Raw genomic sequence first — 23805 nt, forward strand, 5'->3', positions numbered from 1 at the left:
TTTGGACTTCATATCTAAAAAAGATGCTGGCATTGGAGGGGTCCGGAGGTGGTTCACAATAACGATCCTGGGGATGAAGGGCTTATCATAGGAGCAGCAGCCGGGGACTCAGTCTGTATTTGGAGGAGTTTAGAAGGATAGTGGGGATCTCACGAAACTTACAGAATACTGACAGGCCTGGATAGATTGGACTTGGAGATGATGGGACAGACCAGGATCTGAGGGCACAGCATGAGAGAAGGGACAACCTTTTAGAACTGAGATAAGCAGGAATGTTTTCAATTCTCCTGTAGTACTGATTACAGCAGAGCACTGTGGGGGCTAAGTCACTGAATGCATTTAAGACAGTTAGATTCTTCATTAGTAAGGAGGAGATCATGGGTTTCAGGGATAGGGCAGGAGGATGGGATTGAGAAACATCAACCATGATCCAGTGGTGGAGCAGATGTGATGTGCCGTATGGTCCAATTCCATTCCTGTATCTATAGTCTTGCTTCATCCATTCAGTTACAACTAGGAATGGAAATGGGAGCCTAACAACCACCTGGAGGTTATTAAAATCAGATGATGTGCTTCAACTATGAACCTTGTGCACGCAACCAGGCCAAACAGAGCCTTTCAAAAAAGTGAGCAGACATTCAGGTTTACCTTTGATATCCCATGCTGACAAGCAATTAGAAACACAGGTTTTACACTGACTCATTACTTGCTATGATCCAACCAAAACAATTAGAAAATAAATCAATGCTTCCACATTATTCGCCACCTCTCAGTGCACACTTACTTATGGGACTTCTTCATATTTCCTCCATCTGGATCCTCACCACAGTCATATGCCTGGATGGTAAAGGTATACTCTTTCTGCAACTCGCAGTCCATCTTCTCTTTTGAACGTATGACACCTTCACCTGTGGTTTTATCAACCACTACAGCTTCAAATGGAACATTCTGTCCATGAATTCTAAATCCACAAATCTCACCTAGAGTTTAACAGACAGTAAGTTAGAGCTGGAATAATTATGCATTAAATTAACAAAGAAAAAGTTAATGTGCAACAGCAGTCCAAATTTCACAGCCAGGGATTGTTTTTATAGTGAGGGTCTGTGGAAAAAGCAAAGCCTGTGCCTTGTTTGGGTGAGTTCTGGGACTTAGTAAAAGGAGCATATGCCTGCCTTCCAAGCCACTGGTTTACATTGCATCCATTCATGCAGGAGGAGAGACACAGAGAGGGAGAGAGAAAAAAGAGACAGGCATTTCACAGGAGTACTTAAACAGCAATAACTTGTAACATACAGCCATGACTGTTGGCATCTTCTATACCAAGCTACTGGACAAAGCTTGGCTGCCTATTCTGATCAAGACAAAAAGTTAGAGCAAAGTTAAGTCTGAGATGTACAAGCATTTGATATAGGTTCAGCACAGTCTCACAAATACTGTCAAACTCATTACTCTTCAATGACATTAAGTCTTCCTGTGCAATGTATCTGTCCACAATTGGGAGACTAAGAACAAACCACTGGATGGCAATTCAGTATTAGAAATATCAGTTTGATATCCAATTCCAGAAAATGAATACAGAGAATGTGTTGTGCTCATTTCAACAAATGCACCAACCCTTTTGAAAAGTTGCAAAGGATCGAGTCTAAAACAGCCAACTTACTCAATACATCACTGAATTCAAAAACTGCTAGTGTTAACTCCAACTGATCTGAAAAGTCAATTTTCCTGAAAGTATTTTAGGAAATTAGAATATAGCCAAATACAGGACTATAAATTCTCTCTCAAATTCAGTATGTGAGAAAGGGCAAACATCAACCTTCAAACCAACATTTTCCATAAACAGTGGGCAAAATTGAAAAGAGAATATTACAAAACAAAAAACAAAAAAAACTGGATGAAAGATTAACTTGAATATTTTCACTCAAATTCTGTGAAGGTGGTAAACCAGAGACCATGGTAAGAAGTAGGATTTCACAGCACTCATGTACAGGCTCTAAAATCAAAACTACAGGAGACTGTCCATTGAAATTAACAGCTAGACTTCTGGAAATTCCTGTAGAAACAGCCTCTTGCTAAACACTGATGATAAAATTCTGCATTATATTTTAGTCAATTTATATCATGCTTATCCCTTCTCAATTCCTCTTCTGAAAGCATCTACTCTTCTGAGAGCATAAAGTATTTCTATTATTTGACCATAATCCCCCAGGAAACTAATTTCAGTCTTAGCATAAAGCAGTGGCTAATGAACCTCAATGCAAACCTAATCTAGTCTTTAAACGTCCAGATATGCACACTTCCAACTAGGATTTTTAAAAAATCAAAATCAGTAACACTATGCCAATTGATTTTAGTTGGTCTTTGATAACATTCCAATTACCTGGACCAAGATAAGCAGTAGTGAGCAAAATAAAAAAATAACTTGGCCTCATTTAATCATTCAACCATTTACTTAATCCATTCCTTCCTCAAGCTACTTATCTCCTGTGGCTTTGTATAGAAGCGTAAACCAAATATAATTGAGGGACGTCATTACACAGCAGGGATAAATGAACCAAAGTACAGATTAGAGACCTAGTCTTTATTACATTCCTGTTCACTCGCCACACTGCAAAGACGCCTTTTATCACCAGTCGTGCTACATCCTAAAGCATTTGATATAATGGATTACTTTGAAAAACACAGAGGCAAACGTGGAATTCAATTTCTGCACAAATACCAAGTGAATGAATTCTGATGCCCTGGCCATTATTCATTCAACCCTGGCACTTGAATCAATAATGACCTGGGCATCAGAATTTCCTGCTCATCTTCATGCAGTTCTGACCATTTTTACTAACAAAAATATTGCCTTGCATGCATGCTGGAAGGTGTCACCAAGGGCTAGCATAAGAGTAATTTATTTAAGAGATGTGTTGAAAAATTTATACCCAGGTCAAACAGGGGTTAGGTTAAATAGAATCTCCTTAAAAAGAGAAAAACAAAGATCAAACACAAATATCAAACAACTGATATTTCTAACAAACCCTTTAAAATTAAATGCTGCATCCAGTAATTTTTGCAGATAAACCTGGATAATAATGGGGAATAAAACTGATGACAGGATTTGCTGTTCAAGTGCTGATTCCCCATTTTATGACCAGAGTTAGTGAGTTAATAGAATTGTTCATGATGAATGAAAGAACCCAGGTATCACCTTCTTTGGTGAATGTCACCTCAAACCTCTCTATAAGGGGAAGAAAAGATAAACAGAGATCAGTCATCAAGATAAGAAATTAAAAGGGCGAGGATGGGGACTAAGTCAAAGGATAAATGCAAATACAAAGCAACTGACACTCAAGCTCATTCCTGCTTGAATCATAGCAATTTTTAAAATTAAATTCACATGTCCTCTAAATAGACAGTTCAAAAATCTTGCGTGAATCATCACTAGAATTCCCAGTTTACAAAGGTCATCTTAAAAAAATATTGAAAGCAATAAGCTTTTGAAAAACACACTGACCTTAGCTGTTCCAGGTACTCTAAAGACACTTTACATGAAGAAAATAATAAATTATCTAACATGATTCAGAACTCAGTAATGCATTAGAAAGTAATATCTTCTTCATATTACATTAACTTCCAAAGTTGAAGAAAACAGTCAAGATTATTACTTTTGCCACATACACTGCATAGTGTATAAATTGCATAACAGTGCAAAATCTTTACCTCTAAATGACTTTATTTCAGCAAGGTAAAAAGCAAAACTTGAACGTTATTAACGCTGATACTTCTATAGCTACATTTCAATCTGATCTTTCCAGCAAGTATTCAATGTCATCTATGAACATTCCTTAATCTTGCAGTTGTATAGTGCAGGGTTATACGATGCTGCATAAATAACTTTTAGAAAAAACAGAACATTTAAATTTAAAATATCTTCCATTTGAAACTTTGCTCATTCCTTTCCAGGAGCATAAAAATTAATGCCACAAGAAGCAATAAGTACTCTAGATAAATTTTAAAATTGCATTTTATATCTCTCATTAAACATCTATTATTTTTCAATGAAAACAGTCAATATCCACAGAATAATTCAGAAAGGGAGTCACCACGAAGTTTCAAAAACTCAACCACCACCAAAACCAGTCCAGAGATGGGAGCAAAATATAGAGTAATTAGCCACTATTTCCATCTGTTTCGCAATTTTAATTTTAATGGAGTAGTCAGAGGGTGTTCTAAAGTTCAGGAAACCTTCAGCTGAAGGGAGCTTTGAAGTGCAGGGCAGGCACATATCTTTACAGCACTGCTTGGGCCAAGGAGCGTGAGTTTTTCCCCTGTCGCAGGTCAATCAAAATCTATAACCAGAAGCCACGTTGCTACCCGTCCAAAGCATTCAATCTGGCTTGCAGCAGGCATTCCTAGCATCTGGCCTGCTCTTGGAGGCATAGTATGTGGGGCTGGTCTAGTTCAGTATCAGTACCTCAGACCCAATGGAGGGAAGGTCGCTGATGAAGCTGAAGGTGGCTGGGCTGAGGACACACCTGGGGACCTTGTGTGGTTCTTTAAAAAAAATAGCACACCGCTATCCCAGAGATTTTTTTTTAAAATGGAGACCAAAGTGTGAGATTTCCAATGTTCTAGTCTTGAAGTTTCTTCCCCTCAAAATTAGTTCAACAAGAACCATTCCATGCATCACCACCCAGTACCCAAGGAGGACACTGGGGGATTTAATTTGAGGAATAGCTGTGGTATTGAGGGGGAACAGGTAGGACTGCAGTGGATGAAGGAATAGCAAACGATAAGGTACTCAATGAGACTAAAATAGATTACCGATTTTGAAAAGAGCTGTAACGGATATGTTGGATGCTGCCGAGGCAAACATAGTGCTGGCCCAGGCAAGTTGTAATCACCGAAGAAACAGCAGAACAGTAGAAGAATTGGCAAATGATCAATACCAAAAATCAGAAATTTTGACAGTGGGACACTTGGAAAGGATTCTTTAATAGGAAAGAGAAAGTTGACAGAAGTGGAGAATCAATTCTGCTAAAAGCACGATTAAAAAGAGAGTCAGCATGGCTTTGAGAGGGGAAGGTCATGCTTTACAAATCTTAGAGTTCTTTGAGGAAGCCACGAGACAGGTTGACGAGGGTCGAGCAGTGGATGTGGTGTACATGGACTTCAGCAAGGCATTTGATAAGGTTCCCCACGGCAGGCTCATTCATAAAGTCAGGAGATATAGGATGCAGGGTGATTTGGCTGTCTGGATTGAGGATTGGTTGGCTGACAGGAGGCAGAGAGTGGTTGTAGATGGTAAGTATTCTGCCTGGAGGTCAGTGCTGAATGGTGTCCTGCACGGCTCTGTTCTTGGGCCTCTGCTCTTCTCTTTGTAGTTTTTATAAATGACTTGGATGAGGAGGTTGAGGGGTGGGTTAGTATGTTTGCTGATGACACAAAGGTTGGAGGTGCCGTTGATAGTATCGAGGGCTATTGCAGGCTTCACCGAGACATCGGCAGAATGCAGAGCTGGGCTGAGAGATGGCAGATGGAGTTCAACCTGGGTAAATGCAAAGTGATGCATTTTGGAAAGTCGAACTTAAATGCTGAATATAGGATTAAAGGCAGGATTCTCGGTAGTGTGGCAGAACAGCGGGATCTTGGTGTTCAAGTGCATAGCTCCCTCAAAGTTACCACCCAGGTGGACAAGGTTGATAAAGCATATGGTGTTTTGGCTTTCATTAACGGGGGATTGAGTTTAAGAGCTGCGAGATTATGCTGCAGCTCTATAAAACCCTGGTGAGACCACAATTGGAATATTGTGTCCAATTCTGGTCACCCTATTATAGGAAAGATGTGGAGGCTTTGGAGAGGGTGCAAAGGAGGTTTACCAGGGTGCTGCCTGGACTGGAGGGCTTGTTTTATGAGGAGAGGTTGACTGAGTTCGGACTTTTCTCTCTGGAGAGGAGGAAGAGAGGTGACCTGATCGAGGTGTACGAGGTAATGAGAGGCATGGATACAGTCGATAGCCAAAGACTTTTCCCCAGGGCAGGATTGACTGCCACGAGGGGTCATAGTTTTAAGGTGTTAGGTGGAAGGTATAGAGGAGACATCAGAGGGAGTTTCTTCACCCAGAGAGTTGTGAGCGCACGGAATAGTTTGCCAGTGGTGGTCGTGGAAGCGGAGTCATTAGTGACATTTGAGCGACTGCCAGACATGCACATGGACAGCAGTGAATTGAGCAGAATGTAGGTTATTTTATTTTTGGTTTAGGATTATTCCACGGCACAACACTGTGGGCTGAAGGGCCTGTACTGTGCTGTACTTTTCTATGTTCTATGTTCTAAAAGCAACAGGAAAACATGCAGTGAAGTAGCAATTAACGGCAAATGCCAATTACGTGCTCCATGCATGACTGAGTCAGGGTTAGCATATCGTCAGATCAAAGAGGGGAGTGCAAGTGTTTCTGAAATCCTAGCTTGATGAGGAAAAAAAATTAGACTGGCTGATAAAGGAAATCCAAACATGATAGCAGCTCAAGACTCAGACTACATACAGAGAGTGTTCTTGGTCTAGAGACAAGGCTGATCCTTTGTGGATTCAAATTAAAGTGTCTTTCAAAGGCATGTTACGTTACAAAGCAAGCAACTTTACTTTTCATTATAAAGTGTATGAAAATTAAAGATCGTACTTTCAACTGGTAGACTGTGGAGGTATTTCAAAAAGGTGTTTTATTTTCAAAAACTTTTCTTATTTCTTTACCCTGATTCCTCAAGTTCAGGCAGACTATATGACTCATCATTCATTATTTATTTGGAACCATGCAGTTATTTGCATTAATTAATTAGTAGGCCAATCCATTAGATGGTGCAGATCAAAAGGATTAATGCCTTTCATTTACTGAAACGCTACACAACTGTTGGGATGTTAGACCATCTGTCTTGGAATGTGTTAACTTATTCGGTAAAATTGCAAAAAAATTGAGTGAGGATGGTGATATACAAAACACAGATTGGTTTAAGAATGAAATTACTGGTTGAATCAAGAGTAGGCTTATGGAGCAGCTGATTAAAGTAAACTAAAGGTCCAGATTATCAGTGAATGTGAACAGTGCTTAAGTTATGATCAATGCAAATGTTTAATGTTTCCAAAATGGGGATAAACCAAGAAAACAGTGGATGATATTTATTTTGTAAATTGTATTTTAAGCTCTCCCCAAAAATCTCAACTCACGAGTGCTGAGTGAGAGTACCCAATCACAAGTCAGAGGGGAAATGTTGCAAATTCAACACATTGAGGTTGCATACATTTCACACGAAAGAAAGAAACAAAGGTGGTTTGATCGGTGTTTTTGAAGGATCCCTTGGGGATTTGCTGAAGTACAAGTGGAAGGTAGTACACATACTGCTGCTAATGTTCAGCCAAAGTCAGAGTGAGTGAATTTGAAGATGGCGGACATAGTGCCAATCAAGTAGGATGCTTTGTTCTGGATTGTGTCAAACTTCAGAAGTGTAACTAGAACTACACCCAACCAAGCAAGGCAAAAGTACACACAATCACCTTCCTGATATGTCTCTTTTGGATAATGGACAGACACTGGGAAGGTGCTCAGTTATTATGTACATTCCTAACATCTGGCCTGCTCTTGGAGGCATAGTATGCGGGGCTGGTCCAGTTCAATACTAGCTAATTGTACCTCAGACCAAATGATGGAGGGAAGGACATTGGTGAAGCAACTGTAGACGGCTAGGCTTAGGACACTTCGGAGGAACTCTAACTGGTGTTCTTAGACTGAGGTGCTTAAGCTCCAACAATTACCCCATCTTCTTTTGTGTCAGAGATGGCAGAAAAGACAATTGCATCTGCATGACTCAAGAAAACAAAAATCAAAATATCATGTAACCCAGGGCATATCGATGTGAGTTTGCTCGCTGAGCTGGAAGGTTAGTTTTCAGACGTTTCATCACCATTCTAGGTAACATCATCAGTGAGCCTCCGATGAAGCACTGGTGTTATGTCCCGCTTTCTATTTATCTGTTTAGGTTTCCTTGGGTTGGTGGTGTCATTTCCTGCATTAGTGATGTAAACACAGGAAATGACATCACCAACCCAAGGAAACCTAAACCGATAAAGAGACAGCGGGACACAACACCAGTGCTTCATCGGAGGCTCACTGATGATGTTACCTAGAATGGTGATGAAACATCTGAAAACTAACCTTCCAGCTCAGCGAGCAAACTCACATCCAGAAACTCAACCTGAGCTACAAATCTTCTCAAAACTCACTAACCCAGGGCATATTGCATGTAGGCAAAGCAGGTTTTTCAAAAACGCAATTTTTGTATTATTTCATTACCTGTTTGTGAAAAAAACATTCATCCACCTGTACTGCTAAATGTAGAGTAATGCCAAACGTGTAGAATATGCCTATATTAAATATTTTTAATTGACTTGTCTTGACACCTCTAAGGCAGGCAATACTTGAACTGAGAGCTTCTGGTCTAGCAGTAGGACACTACCACTGTCCACAAAGTCCCCAGATGCCAAGTTACATTCTTGCTGTACAGACATTGATATTTCCAGAAGTAGCCTGCAGAGATGGCTGAGCTTTAGTTGATGCTCAAAGGGGCTTTGCCTTCAATCAGCTGCCACTTTAGACAAGGTCGGGGATGAAGGGGAAAGAAAAAGGTCATGCAAACAACACCTTTCAATGATATAAATACTAGTGAACAACCCACACAAAAACAGCCAGGCCATTGAAGTGCTTTGAGTGTAGCAAGCACCTCAGTTAAAATTTGGTTACATCTACAGATTCACTTTATGCAAAGTTTCTATGCTTTACAATATTAATGCCAATCACCATCTATTTTCAGGTGTGTCTTGAATCAATTTCATTAAACACTGCACCAATGTTGGGACAGCAATACTTGTTACTTTGATGAAAACATCACAGGCTTGAAGCATTAACTCTGGCTTTTCACAAATGCTGTCAAACCTGTTCACTGGAGCACAACACAAAGGTGAAGCGGGCTATTCAACCGATCAAGTCTTCTTTGCCATTTAAAGAGATCTCAACTAATCTGATTATCCTCAACTTCACTTCCCTTCCTTTATCATAAGCTTTCATTCTTTACTATTTCAGCCTTAAATCACCTTAATAGAGCCTTGACAGCCCTCTGATAAAGAATTCCTCAATGACTTAAAATTTAAATTAGATTCCCTACACTGCGGAAACAGGCCCTTCGGCCCAACAAGTCCACACCACCCTTTGGAGCATCCCGCCAAGACCCATCCCCCTATAACCCACACACCCCTGCACACTACAGGCAATTTGGCATGGCCAATCCACTTGGCCTGCACATCTTTGGACTACGGGAGGAAACCGGAGCACCCAGAGGAAACCCACGCAGACATGGGGAGAATGTGCAAACTCCGCACAGACAGTTTCCCGAAGTGGGAATCAAACCCGGGTCCCTGGTGCTGTGAGGGTGCAGTGCTAACCACTAAGCCACCGTGTCACCCATATGAGAAATTCCTCATCTGTCTTAAACGGACAACCCTTCAGATTATGCCATCTGGTTCGAGACTCACCTAGAAAGTAAAGCAACTTCTCTCCATCTACCCTGTCAAGCTCCCTAAGAATCTTGTTTCAATACTGTCTCTTCTCAATATTAAGCTCCAGTGAGAGAACATAAACCAATTTACTCAAGCTCTTGTAAGAAAATCCCTCCATACTTGGATCAATTTAGTGAACCTTCTCTGGACTGCCCCCAATGCCAGTATATCTTTCCTTAGATAAAGAGCCCAAAACTATTCACAGTATTCCAACTGATGATTAGTGCCTTGTATTTTTAGCAAGACCTCCTTAACCTCCTTATTTTTATACTCCATTCCCTTTGAAATAAAGGCCAATATTCCATTTGCCTTCACTATTATCAGATTAACTTGTACACTAGCTTGTGAATCATGCACAATACACAAATCCCAGTGTGGCTGCTTTCTGTATCTTTACCATCCATTTCAATATTCAGCTCTCCTATTCTTCCTGCCAAAGTTTAGAACCTAACATTGTCCCACATTGCATTCTGTCAAACTTTTGCCCATTCACTTAACCTGTATAAATCCCTTCGCAGGCTCTTTGTGGCATCCCATTGGTCTTCCAACGGATTTCTGGAACCTTCAAACGGGACAATAATGATCAAAGTCTGCTGCACAAATCATTAGGATATATTATAAATAAATGTGACCCCAGTGCTCCCTGTGGCACTCATAGTTAGAGGCGATCCTGAAAATGCCCTGTTATCCTACTTTTCTTCTACTAGTTAGCCAATCTGTTATCCCATGCTAATATACTACCTCAAAAGCCAGGAGCTTCACCTTAATTAGTTGTATATGCTACTTATATTTGGATTTTCAAAAAGTATATTTCATCTACCAGTTCTTCTTTACCCATCCTGCCTGTTACCTACTTAATAGGCTTTTAATAGAATTTGTCAAGCATGATCTCCCATTCTTGAAACCTTACTGACTCTTACTCTACGTATTTCTAAATGCTCAGCCATTAATTGCATCCTTTACAATAGGCTTGAGCATTTTCCCCAACAGAAGGTAAGTAAATTGCCTATAGTTACTGTCTTTTTTGTCTCCCTTCCTTTATCAAAGAATGCATTACATTGGCAGTTTTCCCATCCCCCTCCCTACTCAAACAGTTCTTGCAAGGCTGTTAAGTGCATCAACTATCTCGAGCTACTTTTTAAAAAGAAATCCTAGGATGCAGCCCTATAGGTCAAGGAGGCCTCAGCCTTTAAGCCTATTTGGTTCCCTCATACATTTTGTCTAGAGATTCTTATTGTGGTTATTACCTTCCTTACCTTAGGCCCCTTGATGATTTAGTATTTCTGGACTATAACTGGTGTTCTCTATTGTGAGGGCCGATGCAAAATATCTTTTCAACTCCTCTACCATTTCCTGATTCCCCATTGTTTCCCCAGATTATTTTCTAAGAATCCATGTTCAACCAGAGGTCAACAAATTCTTGATCTCGCAAGGAATCAAGGGCTACGGGGAGAGTGCAGGGAAGTGGAATTGAAATGCCCAGCCATGATTTAAATGGCAGAGTGGACCTGATGGGCCGAATGGCCTTACTTCCACTCCTATGTCTTATGGTCTTATGTTCACTTTGGCCTCTTTTCCTTTCCATTCTTGATATTATGCTTCTATCCTGGACTAGCAAAGCTAACTCTACTACCCTTTGCTTCTTGTCTGCACTTTCAAAAGTTACATTTACATGAATATTTACCTCCCAACTTTGTATTTTTTTGATTTCAGGCCGTCCGTTTCCACACTATTTTGCTTTCTTGCTATATAGAAAACTTACATTCTAAATTTATTTTTATACTGCATACAGTAGAGACAGAGGTTATAACACAGGGTTTTGTAGTTTGAGTGCTACATAGAAGATGAGTGGCGGTGTGCAGTGCTTAGAACTTACAATTACTATATTGAGCTCCATACCCATGGCAGTAAAATGCAAAAATCCTGATTAAGACTGAACTATGGTTAGCTATTTTAGGTCAACAACTCACTTAACCAAATCATGCAATTCTACAAACAAAAGAAAAAATATGGCAAAGTTGGTGAAGAAATCCACTGCATGCAGCTTTAAAACCTAAACTAATATTGTTAAATCAAGTTCAGTGAGACTTGGGCAGCATGGCAGCTCAGTGGTTAGCGCTGCTGCCTCAGAGCACGAGGGTCCCAGGTCCGATTCAACCCTCAGGTGACTGTGGGGAGTTTGTACATTCTCCCCATGTCTGCATGGATTTCTTCCAGGTACTCCTGTTTCTTCCCACATTCCAAAGAAGTGCAGGCTAGGTGGACTGGCCATGCTAAATTACCCATATTGGATTGGGTGGGTTATGGGGCAATGGGTCTGGGTGGGATGCTCCAAGGTTCAGTGTGGGCTTGTTGGGCTAAAGGGCCTGTTTCCACATTGTGGGGATTCTATGATTATAATTACATTTATTGAAGTAGATTTTAGAAGATTTAAATTCCAACTCTAATTACACTTTTTTGTGGCATTTTTATGCCATTCATAATTTTGATTCAAGGAAAATATCCGAGATCCATTTACATACCTGCATAACGTAGAGGTGCATCTTTATCCAAGGCAATTAATGGTGGATCCAGCAAGACCGAGATATCATTTTCTGTAACAATACCATGATACGTAGTTTCTATCCACGGCTTGTGCTTGTTAACTACAGGAAAGAAGGAAAACACTGATGATTGACCAAAGCAAGGATTTTACGCACATTACAAAAATCTAAATGCTAAACGAACAAGTTGTGAAATATTTGTTACGTTAAGTATCCAAGTCAAACCCCTCAAATTCTGAACTAAATAATGAGACATTCCAAAGTAGTCAAATAATAAGTCTTCAAAGTTGATATTGAAGATCACTAGTTGCAAAGTTGTTCTTACTCCCTTGACTACAAAGAAAATACAAGAATGACACAATGTGCACTTTTTACATTCAAACCTGCCAAACCATATGTTTCCAGCTACAATTCTTTGAGAGAAAACAGTAGAATTTAGTCTTAAATGTATATATATTTGAGCAAGTCTACTGTCTTGAGAGAGAAACTGATGTATCTGGGTGATAAAAGCCAATAACAGACCAGAGTTTACTTACATGCATAAGAGACAATTTATTAACCATGAAGCTGGGTTACTCAAGCTGGAAGTATCAGATACATCAATTCCACATAGAACTATTTAGCCAAATGTAAACTCGCACCTCTAAGTTTATACCCCTATAAATCCAGAACAGTACAAATATTGACTGCCACTACTGTAGGGTTACTGAACTCAATGCAAACAAAAAGGGGAGTACAGCATTGTCCAGTTTAGTGAGACTGCTCACAAAAAGGAAATCATACTAGGCTGGGGAGATCAGTGAAAATGTAAATATTTTGAAATAAACTGGTCTTCAAAAAAAATGCACCTGTCCAAACCAATTCTGATAAAATCTAACAGATGCTACTTCAAAAGGTAACTGCTCTGTCATTCTGGATTTAATCCTTATTAGGTTAAATAGTTCCAGTCCAATGGGCCAAGCATTACATTCAAGGATGGCACAGGTACAGCTCTCGGGACTAAAAAGGATCAAAGGATATGGGAAGAAAGTGGGAACAGGATGACCAGCTATCAATCCAAATGGCACAGCTGGCTCAAAGGGCCAAACAGCCTATTCCCGTTCCTATCTTCTAGGCTTCAACCATCCATTCGTTTTGAGGATGCTTTCCAATCACAAGGACCAAAGACCCCACCACCCATGACACGTAAGACCAACGTAGTTTACAAAATGCCTCACAATGACTGCAACAAACATTACATTGACCAGACAAGAAGGAAATTAGCCATCAGGGTACACGAACACTACCTAGCAGCAAAAACGACAACGAACTTTCCCTCATCTCAGTGCACTCAGACAATGAAGACCATCAATTTAACTGGGACAACGTGACCTTCTAGCTCAAGCCAGCCACAGACATGCCCAGGAATTCCCAGGGGCCTGGTTTTCAACCCATAATACAATCAAACATATGGAATTAGACCACATATACAAACTCATGCAATACAGAAACAGAAATGACAACCCAACTTAACAGACTTGATCATATAAATGCCAAGCAGAGTAGATCATCAATGTTTCACTAGTGGTATTAATGGCGGCACTAATGGTATTTCCTAGTATGGTGACGAAGCATTTGTATGATAAGTAGACAGCTCAGCGAGCAAGCCAACAACCTCATCCACAAATCTTCACAACATTAATGACATACCTCTGCTCTGTCCCCTACCCAAGACTTTTACTTAGCATCCAGAAATTAGCTTCTTTAAATACAGAGACTTCATCTCCAAAGGGTTCTGCAGTGGAAATCTGCACAAGTTCACCACCCGGTGAGTAAAGAAATTTCCCATCTCAGTCCAAAATGGTATTATGCTGTGCCCTGGAACAGTGACCTCTGTTGTGAGCACATATCAGGGAAACATTCTGTCTGTCCAGGCCCAGAACATTACTTTTGAGATCCCATTCAACCTTCTGAACAATAAACAAAGGGCAAGCCAAGCCAATCTTTCATCATACCACACCCTGCCATCTCAGGAATCAGTCTGCATTCTTGCCATAGCAACCATTTATATCCTTTGGTAAGGAGACCAAAACTGCACACAACATTCCTGGCGCAGTCTCGCCCAAGCCCAGTATAGCTGCAATGAGACTGTTACTCCGGTACTGAAATCCTCTAAGGTCAATACTGCTAGCTCTTTCTTGCACCTGCATGCTTGTTTTTAATGACCTTTGTACATCAACATTTCCCAAGTTATAACCATTTCAGTAGTACAAAATCATTGTTCCTCCTGCCACCAAACATGGACAACCTCACCTTGATCCACATTATACTACATTAACCAGACATTGGCCAACCCGCTCAATTTGTGCAAATTACCTTGAACACCCTTTACATCCTCCTCACCACTCAATACCATCTAGGTGCGTACCTAGCAAGCTTTGAAAGATCACATTTGACTCCCTCATCCAATACCTATCACGCAAAGCCTGGGTACAAGCAGTGAACTGTAGTACCTCACTAATCATCATCTTGCACCTGCCCCCCAAAAAATTTACTCCTACTCTCCCTCCAGACTTCTCAAAAAAATTCTTAATCTGCGCTAGCAATGTACCCAACGTCTCGTGCGCTTTGATTTTACATAACAAACCTATACAGGGCTTCTTAAATTGCTTTGAGCCCAAATACATCAAATCCATTGGTTCACATGATTCTCAAACCATGTCTTTGAGTGGGAGGGCACAACGATCCAGAAAAGTTTTTATCTGCTGTTGCTGCATCTCTTGGTTAAGGCATTTAGATTTTGTGTTGCAACTTGGCTGATATATTCTGAAGTTGAATAACCAGTAGCAAGTTTCTCCCAGACATTAATGTCCATGCTGCTATGCTTCAAGCAGAACTTGGTCTTTGTAGGATTTGCTTTGCCCTCCCCTAGAACACTGGTCATTTCAGAAAATTGAATCTGGTGAGGAAAGGCATTTTTCAGACATTCAAAAACAGAGTCCAATTCACTAGCATTGATTTTGCAGGCATTATGCACGAATGCTTGTATAAATGCTGCTTCAATAAAGAGCAGTAACATTTTTCAGTGATCATCTTACTGAATACAGACAACACTGCAGGTACTTTGGAGTTTCTCTAATGCTCGCATATCATTAACACTACCTAGATTTTCCTGCAACCAGCATGATGTTGATATTGCTTTTAGCACAAGGTCTTTTGTTGACTTAGAGATATTTGTTACTAAACACTCACTGCCACAGCTCATTTAAAGCTAAGCTTACACAGCTGATCCCGTGTTTGATCTCATAGTTGATACTGGCTTTTTTTGAGAAAAGTAGTTAGAGGTATGGGAATTGCTCAATATATTGCAGTGTTTGTCTCCATATACACTGAGGTACAATATTTGATCGATCAGGTCTAGATTGAGGATTTGTGTTTTGCCAACATTCAAGGGCAGGTTTTGCATACAGTACTGAAAAAGAAATTTGCTTGCAAATGCAGTGCAGATTGGGCAATGACACAGTAGATGTTCGTATAGTGGGTATCATATGCCCATGATAACAGTGTGGAGCTGGAGGAACACGGTAGGCCAGGCAGCATCAGAGCAGCAGGAAAGCTGATACTTCGGGTCAAAATGTCAACTTTCCTGCTCCTCTAATGCTGACTGGCCTGTGTTCCTCCAGCTTCAGTTCTCTCTGACTCCAGCACTGGCAGTTCTTAATATTTGAGTACATGTCTGTGGTCAGTTTACTTTCGGTACAGGTGACTGAGGATAAAGAGCTTTTATTCTAGTCGATACAAATCTACCACCTAGCTGGCAAATACCTGGGACTGGATTAACTTAGGCTATCTGGCTGGCATGGATTAGTTGTACTGAGGGTCTGTATCCAAAACAATCTGCCATTACCTGTGACAGACCACAACAAGACACCCTACCATATAGAGGCGATCGCAAGGCTACTCAGACCCTTAAGTGTCAGGGCAGCCCGCAAACCAACCACCCTGTGACAGCTACTGATGAATGTAAGAAGATCCCATACCCAAAACCAATAAAACTAATGTAATATACAAAATACCACACAAAGATGAAGAGAAACATTACACTGGCCAAACTGGAAGAAAACTGACAATAAGAATACACGAACACTGATCAGCCATCAACAGACACAACCAATTCTCACTGGTCTCAATACACACAGACAAAAAGGAGGACATGAATTTAACAGGGAGAACACATCCATAATAGCACAAGCCAAACAAGCATGCCAGGGAATTCCTGGAGGCCTGGCATTCCAACCAGAACTCCAACAAATACACTGTATGTCGGGCCCAGTTCAAACCATTGAAAAAGAGAACCGAAGTAATGCCAACCACTCCAACAAACCGAGGCATATAAATAACAAGCGGGACAGAACACCAATGCTTCACTGAAGGTGCACTGAAAGTGTCACCTAGTAGAGCGACGAAACATCCGCAATCAAACATACTGGCTCTGCGAGTAACCTGTACGTCTGACTATGACACAGACCATGAGTTACCAGCAACATTTCCTATTTTCGTCCAGGCACCATGTAGTGGACAGCCACCAGAAGGCATTCAAGACAAAAAAGTTTATCCTGGTACCCTTCTGCCTGGCAGCTCAAAAGCCTACTCAGGTATCAGGTACAATGAACAGGTGACAGAAATGCACTTGTGGCTTTTGGAAAAAAGTCACACACTAATACTGGGAACACCTTGCCTTTAACAAACTAAATAATTGCAGTTACAAAGTTGAAAGCTACCCTGTTACTTAAAATTTTACCTGTAGGAATTCAGCTGCAGTGAACTTGTCCACTTGTAACCTTTTCCAGCTGTGCGCCGCTCACCATGCTTTCAGTTGTTCTATTCTAGTCTACTTCATAGTTCTTTGTCCATCTAACAGCTCCACCAGCTCGAGGTGCTGCACCACCCTACCCTCGGATTCTGTCAAAACTTTTTAACTATCATTAAAAGCTTAATTTGGCTCTGACAATTGATTTTGGTCAAGACCCATCATTCTCCTACCAATCATCTGTTACACGGTAAATCTGAGGGGTGTTTAATACATTATAATAAGGCATCTCAATGTACCTAAACTCAGAACCAGTGCTATTTTTCACACATTACTCATCCTCAACAGACTGTCACACACAGGGAGCAATTTTAAACTGCAAACTTGTACCCGCTAGAAACTCGGTACTAAAAAGAAATTAGTCAATTTGATTAAATTAAAGCTCATGCAACAGGTAATCCCATCAGTTGGACTGAATTTCAGCCCCAGTTTCTCCGACAAAAAACAGCTTTCAAACACCATGCTCCATTAAGATTGCTTTGCAATACTAATTACACATATTTGCAACAGGAAGTCAATTTGAACAAATGAAACAGAATTAACGATGCATGAAAAGAACATTTCTAATTGCAAGCATCTTTTCGATTTATTATGCATCTTCACTTTATTTCGAAAGTTTTTGTCTCCTTTTCTCAGTTTGCACCATTCTTATACACAAGTCTGAAGGTTGAGTGTTCAGGCTGCCTCTAGCACTGAAGTATTTAACCTTGGCTATTACTCGAGGATATTATATTGTTACTGGCACTACTGGTATGATGAACGGTGTCTTCTTTTGGTTGACAAGGCAAATTTAGAAAATTACTTGACATTATACCAAGAAAAGAACACTTGTGCGCAGGCTATCCATCCCAACTAATTTACTCAAATAGCCAAGTTTTACATTCCAGTGCTCGTTCCAGGTCTTGTCTACACATGGACTTTGTTTATATAGTGTATTGAAATATAAAATAGTTTCAAAGGCATTTCACAGGACATTTGTAACATCTCACGACTCATCGCAGAGGCAGTCATGCAAAGACTACTACGCACTACCATCCCCTTCATTCAACCTAAACTGTGGATCCAGTATGTGGATGACACATTTGTCATCATTAAAAACACCAAACTAGAACAGACCCACCACCTTATCATCATATTCGCTGGGATTAAATTCACGAGAGAGGACGGAAAAACAACAATCAGCTTCTCTTTCTGGATGTCACAGTTGAACGTATGACCAATGGCGAATTACAAACCTCGGTATACAGGAAAGCAACCTACACTGACCAAATCCTCAATTTCCACAGCAACCACACCAACATCCACAAAAAGTTGTATTAGGACACTATTTCAATGGGCCACCACTCACTGCAACACACCAGAGCTACACAGGAAAGGGGAAGAGCACCTATAATAAATCTTCGCTATGAATGGATATCCTTGAAACTTCATCCGCAGGTGCTTTCTAAACAGGCAACAACGGGTCACAGTACATCCTAACACACTGGCCACACTACCCTACAATCAAGAACACGTCAAAACTGATGAGACTGCTACAACCGCTCGGAATCAGGGCAGCGCAGAAGCCAACAGCCACTCTATGACAAACACTCAAGGATTAAGACACCACTCCCACAAGTCGAACCAACGTAGTTTACAAAATACCATACAACAACTGCCACAAGCATTACATCGAACAGACCTGAAGGAAATTAGCTGTCAGAATACACGAACATCAGCTAGCAGCGAAATGAAACAATGAACTTTCCCTAATATCAGTACACTCAGACAGTGAGGGCCATCAGGTTCACTGGGACAATTTAACCACAGCAGCCCAAGCCAAACACAGACATGCATGGGAATTCCTACAGGAATGGTTCTCAACCCATAATGCAATCAAACACAGAAGAATTGGACCCCATATACAAACCTATTTCAAAACAAAACCGGAAATGACAATACACCGTAACGGACCAGACGGTATAAATTTCAAGCAGAGTAGAACAACATTGCTTCATCGGAGGCCTCACTGATGATGTTACCCAGCATGGTGACAAAACATTTGAACAAAACCAGACAGCTCGGTGAGCAAGTCAACAAGTGCTAAAGATGATAATAGTTCAGAAGATCAATGGCTTTTAACCAAGCATACTTTAAGAAATGGCTTAGAGGAGGAAAGTGAGGTGAAGGAAAAAAATAGCGTTCAAGAGCTTGGGGTTCAGACAACTGAAGACAGACTAACTGTGGTGCAATTATAAATAGAAATGCACAAGCAGCAAAAATTAGGTTGGTACAGATATCCAAAAAGGTGAGAGGTTGTACAAGATTACAGGGAAAGGAAGGGGTTAGGCGAGGAAGAGACATGAAAACAATAAGGAGAATGTTGTAATCAAGATGCTGTGGAGACAGAGTGGAGGTGAAGGCTTGTTTTTCAGACTGGAGGCCTGTAACCAGCACTGTACCACACTGAACAGTGTTGGGTCTACCTCTTTTCATCATTTATATAAATGACCTGGATGGGAACATAGGAGGTACAATTCATAAGTCTGCAGATGAGACCAAAATTGGAAGTGTAGCGGACAGCGAAGGAGGTTACTTCAGAGTACAACATGATCTTGATCAGATGGTCCAAGGCACCAAGGAGTGGCAGGAGTTTAATTTAGATAAACGCAAGATGCTGCATTTCAGAAAGGCAAGTCAGGGCAGGACTGACACACTTAATGGTAAGGTCCTGGGGCGTGTTGCTGAATGAAGAGACCTTCAAGTAGAGGTTCATAGTTCCTTGAAAGTGGAGTCCCAAATGGACAAGATAGTGAAGGTGGCGTTTGGTATGCTTGCCTTTATTGGTCAGTCCACAAAAGGAGTGTAGGAGTTGGGATGTCAGGTTCCAGCTGTAGAGGATATTGATTAGGCCACTTTTGAAATACTGCATGCAATTTCCAGTCACCCTGCCATAGGAAGAACGATGTGAAACTTAAAAGGGTTTGGAAAGGATTTACAAGGATGTTGTCAGCATTGGAGGGCTTGAGCTACAGGAAGAGGCTGAATAAGCTGGGGCTATTTTCCCTGGAGTGTCAAGGCTGAGGGGTGACCATAAAGGTTTATAAAATCATGAGGGGTACGGATAGGGTAAATAGACAAGGTCTGTTTCCTGGGATGGGGGCTCCAAAACTAAATGGCATAGGTTTAAAGTAAGAGCTGAAAGGTTTAGAAGGAACATAAAGGGGTAACTTTCTCCATGCAGAAGATGGTGCATGGATGAAGTGAGCTGCAGGCCAGTACAATTACAACATTTAAAAGACATCTGGATGGGTTAATGATTAGCAAGGGTTTAGAGGGCTATGGGCCAAGTGCTGGAAAACTGGACTAGATTAATTTAGAATATCTGGTCAGCACAGAACAAGTTCAACCCAAGGGTGTCTTTCCATGCTGAATATCTCTAACTATGAATCTAGGACAGAAGTATAAAACATGACAAGAACCATAAACAGGGTAAATTGTCAGAATCTTTGTCCCATGGCAGATGTATCTAAGATCAGAAGACATAATTTTAAGGTGAGCAAGTGCTTTAAGAGGAGATAAGAAAATATTTTTCACCCGGGGGTGGTAATACAGAATGCACTGCCCAAGGGGGCTGTGGTGACAGATACTCTTGCAATATTTAGGCAGCATCTTGGAGTACTTAAAATGCCAGGGCACAGAAATCCAGGGAGCAAGTGTGGACAGAGGGAATTAGCATAGTTTGGCAGCATAGATATGGTGGGGCTGAAGAGGTTATTTGTATGCCTCCATACAATGCTTGCTCCCATCAAAAGGCCTGAGATAAATGGAAGAGAGTGGTGTAAGGGGTAGGAAGGAAAGGATAGCAATTAGCCAGAATCAACTCAGTCATGCCTGGGGGGGGGGGGGGGGGGGGTCTCCACATTAAATTGAAAAAAATGCTACAAATGAATAGCTGATGTAATGCATGAAGTAGTCAAGGAACAGAAATATGAACATAATGGAGATACACTGTAGGGTGTGGAAGTTTAAAAATGCTGAATTGTTGGAAATTGACTGCACGGTTAAATTAATTTGCCACCTAGAACATTACAACCTATCAACTTCTCTGGTCACAGGCATGCTGACTGTATACAAGCCATCAGTGCGCATTTTCATTTCTAACTTGTACAATCTATCCCAGTATGGTGGAAAGTCTGTGGCCTAAACCCTCTGCATCTGGAAATTAAATCAAACTTGTAATGTAAACACAGCAGACTTCACAATTAGAAACCCACCTTGTCCAGCAGAACACAATAACAGTAAAATAATAAATGCTGTGCAATATAAAGCTATGACAAAAAAAGATTTGTGTATAAATTGTGTACATCCTGTGTTACACGCAAGACGAACAGATGACGTGACAGTCAGTCTTATTAATTCAGTCTGATTTAACCTCATCATGCCATTTCTGAGTCAAAAGCAAATAGCCTACTTCACAGGCCCAAATGCAATTACAGATCCCTGTATGATTTCCACTTGACTACAGGGATATAAATTATTAGAAGCAATTCAAACAGGGTACTAAAATCCAATATTTACCTCACTTTGTTCATAGGTGGTTATATTTAATCTCCTTATTCAACTTAAACCAAAGATTACAGTAGTACAATACAGCACAAACTTTATGCACAAATTCCTCATTTGTAATGAACCTATTCCATTGGATGATTATTTCCATAAAAACAAGGGTATGGGAAAAAGCAGGGGATTGGTGCTCATTTAATGAACTGGTGCACGTGCAATAGGCCAAAAGGTTTTGCACCACGGTGATTCTGCAAACCCCACTGTTACAGATTACACCTCGCAAGACCCTTGGACTGCTTTTGTTTAGGGGAGGGCACACACAATGCAGCAATGCCTAAAATATACATGTGACAGGCAACTACATCCTCAAAAGACCTCAAACAGCTGCAAAAATCCAATTATGGCACTACCATCATGGGAGACAAAGAATCCATGAAGAACTGCTCCTCCAATGTGATTCTGTATCTCACACCCATTACTCTAGCTCCATTCACAGGTACCCTATCTCACAATCTTGCTGCTTCAATAGAATCTAGACTGGAAAAAAAACAACTAAGCCAAGAGTGAAGAAACATGGTTGGACAAACTGGAAGAGCTATTCTGTAAGATCCTGGGGCCATGTTGGAGGTTTCACAAAGCTAGAGAAGCAAGCTGTTCAGCAGTGAGCAACCAGTGGTTATAGTGGCAACTGGCAGGGAGCAGTGACGGGAAGCTGGGCACCAGGCTGGCTTGTCAGTTGAACCACTATGATTGGAAAGAAACAACAATAAGTGTAAAATCATCAATCAAGCTTATAGAAATTTATACTCATTCATTCATTCATTCAATATGTTGACGGTAAGGTGCAGAATACACCACTTGGAAGAAAATTAGACAAGAAAGCTTTCTATAAAAGCAGAGGCAATCAGGGTAGTCTGAAATGCTTCCCATGTATAGAGACAGAATACCAAGAGGTGGATAATCTGAATATTATTCATCTACATGACAGTCAAAATTATGCATTTGATTCTCAAAAAGGTTTCCAGGAAGATATTTATAAATTATATTTGCCAACTTAGACAAATGATTCCTGGAAAAAATCAATGTTACAGTTGCACCACATTTGCATGAAGCAAACATCTACCTGCTTATTTTGGCAAATGCACAAAGATACATAATTTTAAATTATAAAAACCTAAGTTGAAATCTATATAATCTTCAGACAGATAAGACAACACAAATAATAGAAAACCTTTCGTTACAAATTTAAGAAATTCACCCCATTTAGTTCTGCTTTGCTTTAACATCTGTTAAAGGACCAGAAATCTAACCATCGAAAGATTAGCTACGATAATAGAGATAACAAGGTGCAGAGCTGGGTGAACAAAGCTGGCCAAATAGCAGAGCAGCAGGGAAGCTGACGTTTCGGGCGTAGACCCTTCCTTCAGAAAGTGAGGGTCCAGGCCTGAAACCCTGCTCCTCTGATGCTGCTTGGTCTGTGGTCATCCAACTCTTCACCTTGTTATCTCAGATTCTTCAGTACCTGCAGTTCCTACCATCTCTGAAACAAGATTAGCTGTAGCTCTTTATGCCAATGCATTACCTGTGTTACTATTCTGACATGAACTCTTCCCACTCTCAACACTTAGACCGCTACTGGCATACTGACTTGCAGTCTCTCTCAGCACATCACTGCCTGAAGTTTGTCACAAAAACCCTGCCATTTGCACCCACTCGGTCCCAGGAATCCATCAAGGTACTACAATATCCTCTCTCTCCATCTACCCTGAACTTTTCCAGTATCCAAGGCACTGCTACTGTCCTTTGGGCCTGCCTCTTCTGACCCACAAGGCGCCAGCCAGATCCGAGGTCAGTAGCACCCTCAACACCATCCGAGAGTCTGGACTGATTTCAGCAGTTGCTAAGATGATAAAAACCCAAACACCAATTTTAACATAAGAATTGATGCTGACTTGAAATCCTCTTCATGTTGCAATTTTCAAGAACACAACCCTAAATCTTAGACGAGGACACAGTGTATTGAAAATAAATATTACCACATGACTGTATCCTCTAACAAAATCAAAGAATGAGTTCTTGGGGGGGGCGGGTAATATTTTGACCTGGGTACAGTTGTGAACATTTACTGATGTGAATAGATTACAGATCTCATTTATTCCCCACCTTCACCACACCATAAATACATGGCCTAACATGAAACCAGGTCACAAAACAGCAAGGTGGTTCAGGATTTGACTGTCATTCTTTGTTCAGCTGGTGAAACAGTCATGGGATATA

The 23805-nt window shown here is 40.7% G+C and overlaps 1 protein-coding gene across 4 annotated transcripts in view; it reads right to left on the minus strand.

Moving 5' to 3' along the window:
• clstn1 (calsyntenin 1) overlaps window positions 1-23805 on the minus strand; it is a 73489-nt gene that overhangs the window by 30150 nt on the left and 19534 nt on the right. For 2 of the 4 annotated variants that reach the window (XM_048561863.1, XM_048561861.1), the window contains exons 2-4: window positions 12114-12236; window positions 3197-3226; window positions 785-980 (exon numbers count right to left, since the gene is read on the minus strand). In XM_048561863.1, coding sequence (XP_048417820.1) covers window positions 785-980; window positions 3197-3226; window positions 12114-12236 — 349 coding nt within the window. The remainder of the gene's footprint in view (window positions 1-784; window positions 981-3196; window positions 3227-12113; window positions 12237-23805) is intronic. The other 2 variants (XM_048561864.1, XM_048561862.1) reach the window with 1 other exon arrangement.

Source organism: Stegostoma tigrinum, chromosome 28 (genome assembly GCF_030684315.1).
Source record: "Stegostoma tigrinum isolate sSteTig4 chromosome 28, sSteTig4.hap1, whole genome shotgun sequence".
NCBI classification, from domain to species: domain Eukaryota; kingdom Metazoa; phylum Chordata; class Chondrichthyes; order Orectolobiformes; family Stegostomatidae; genus Stegostoma; species Stegostoma tigrinum.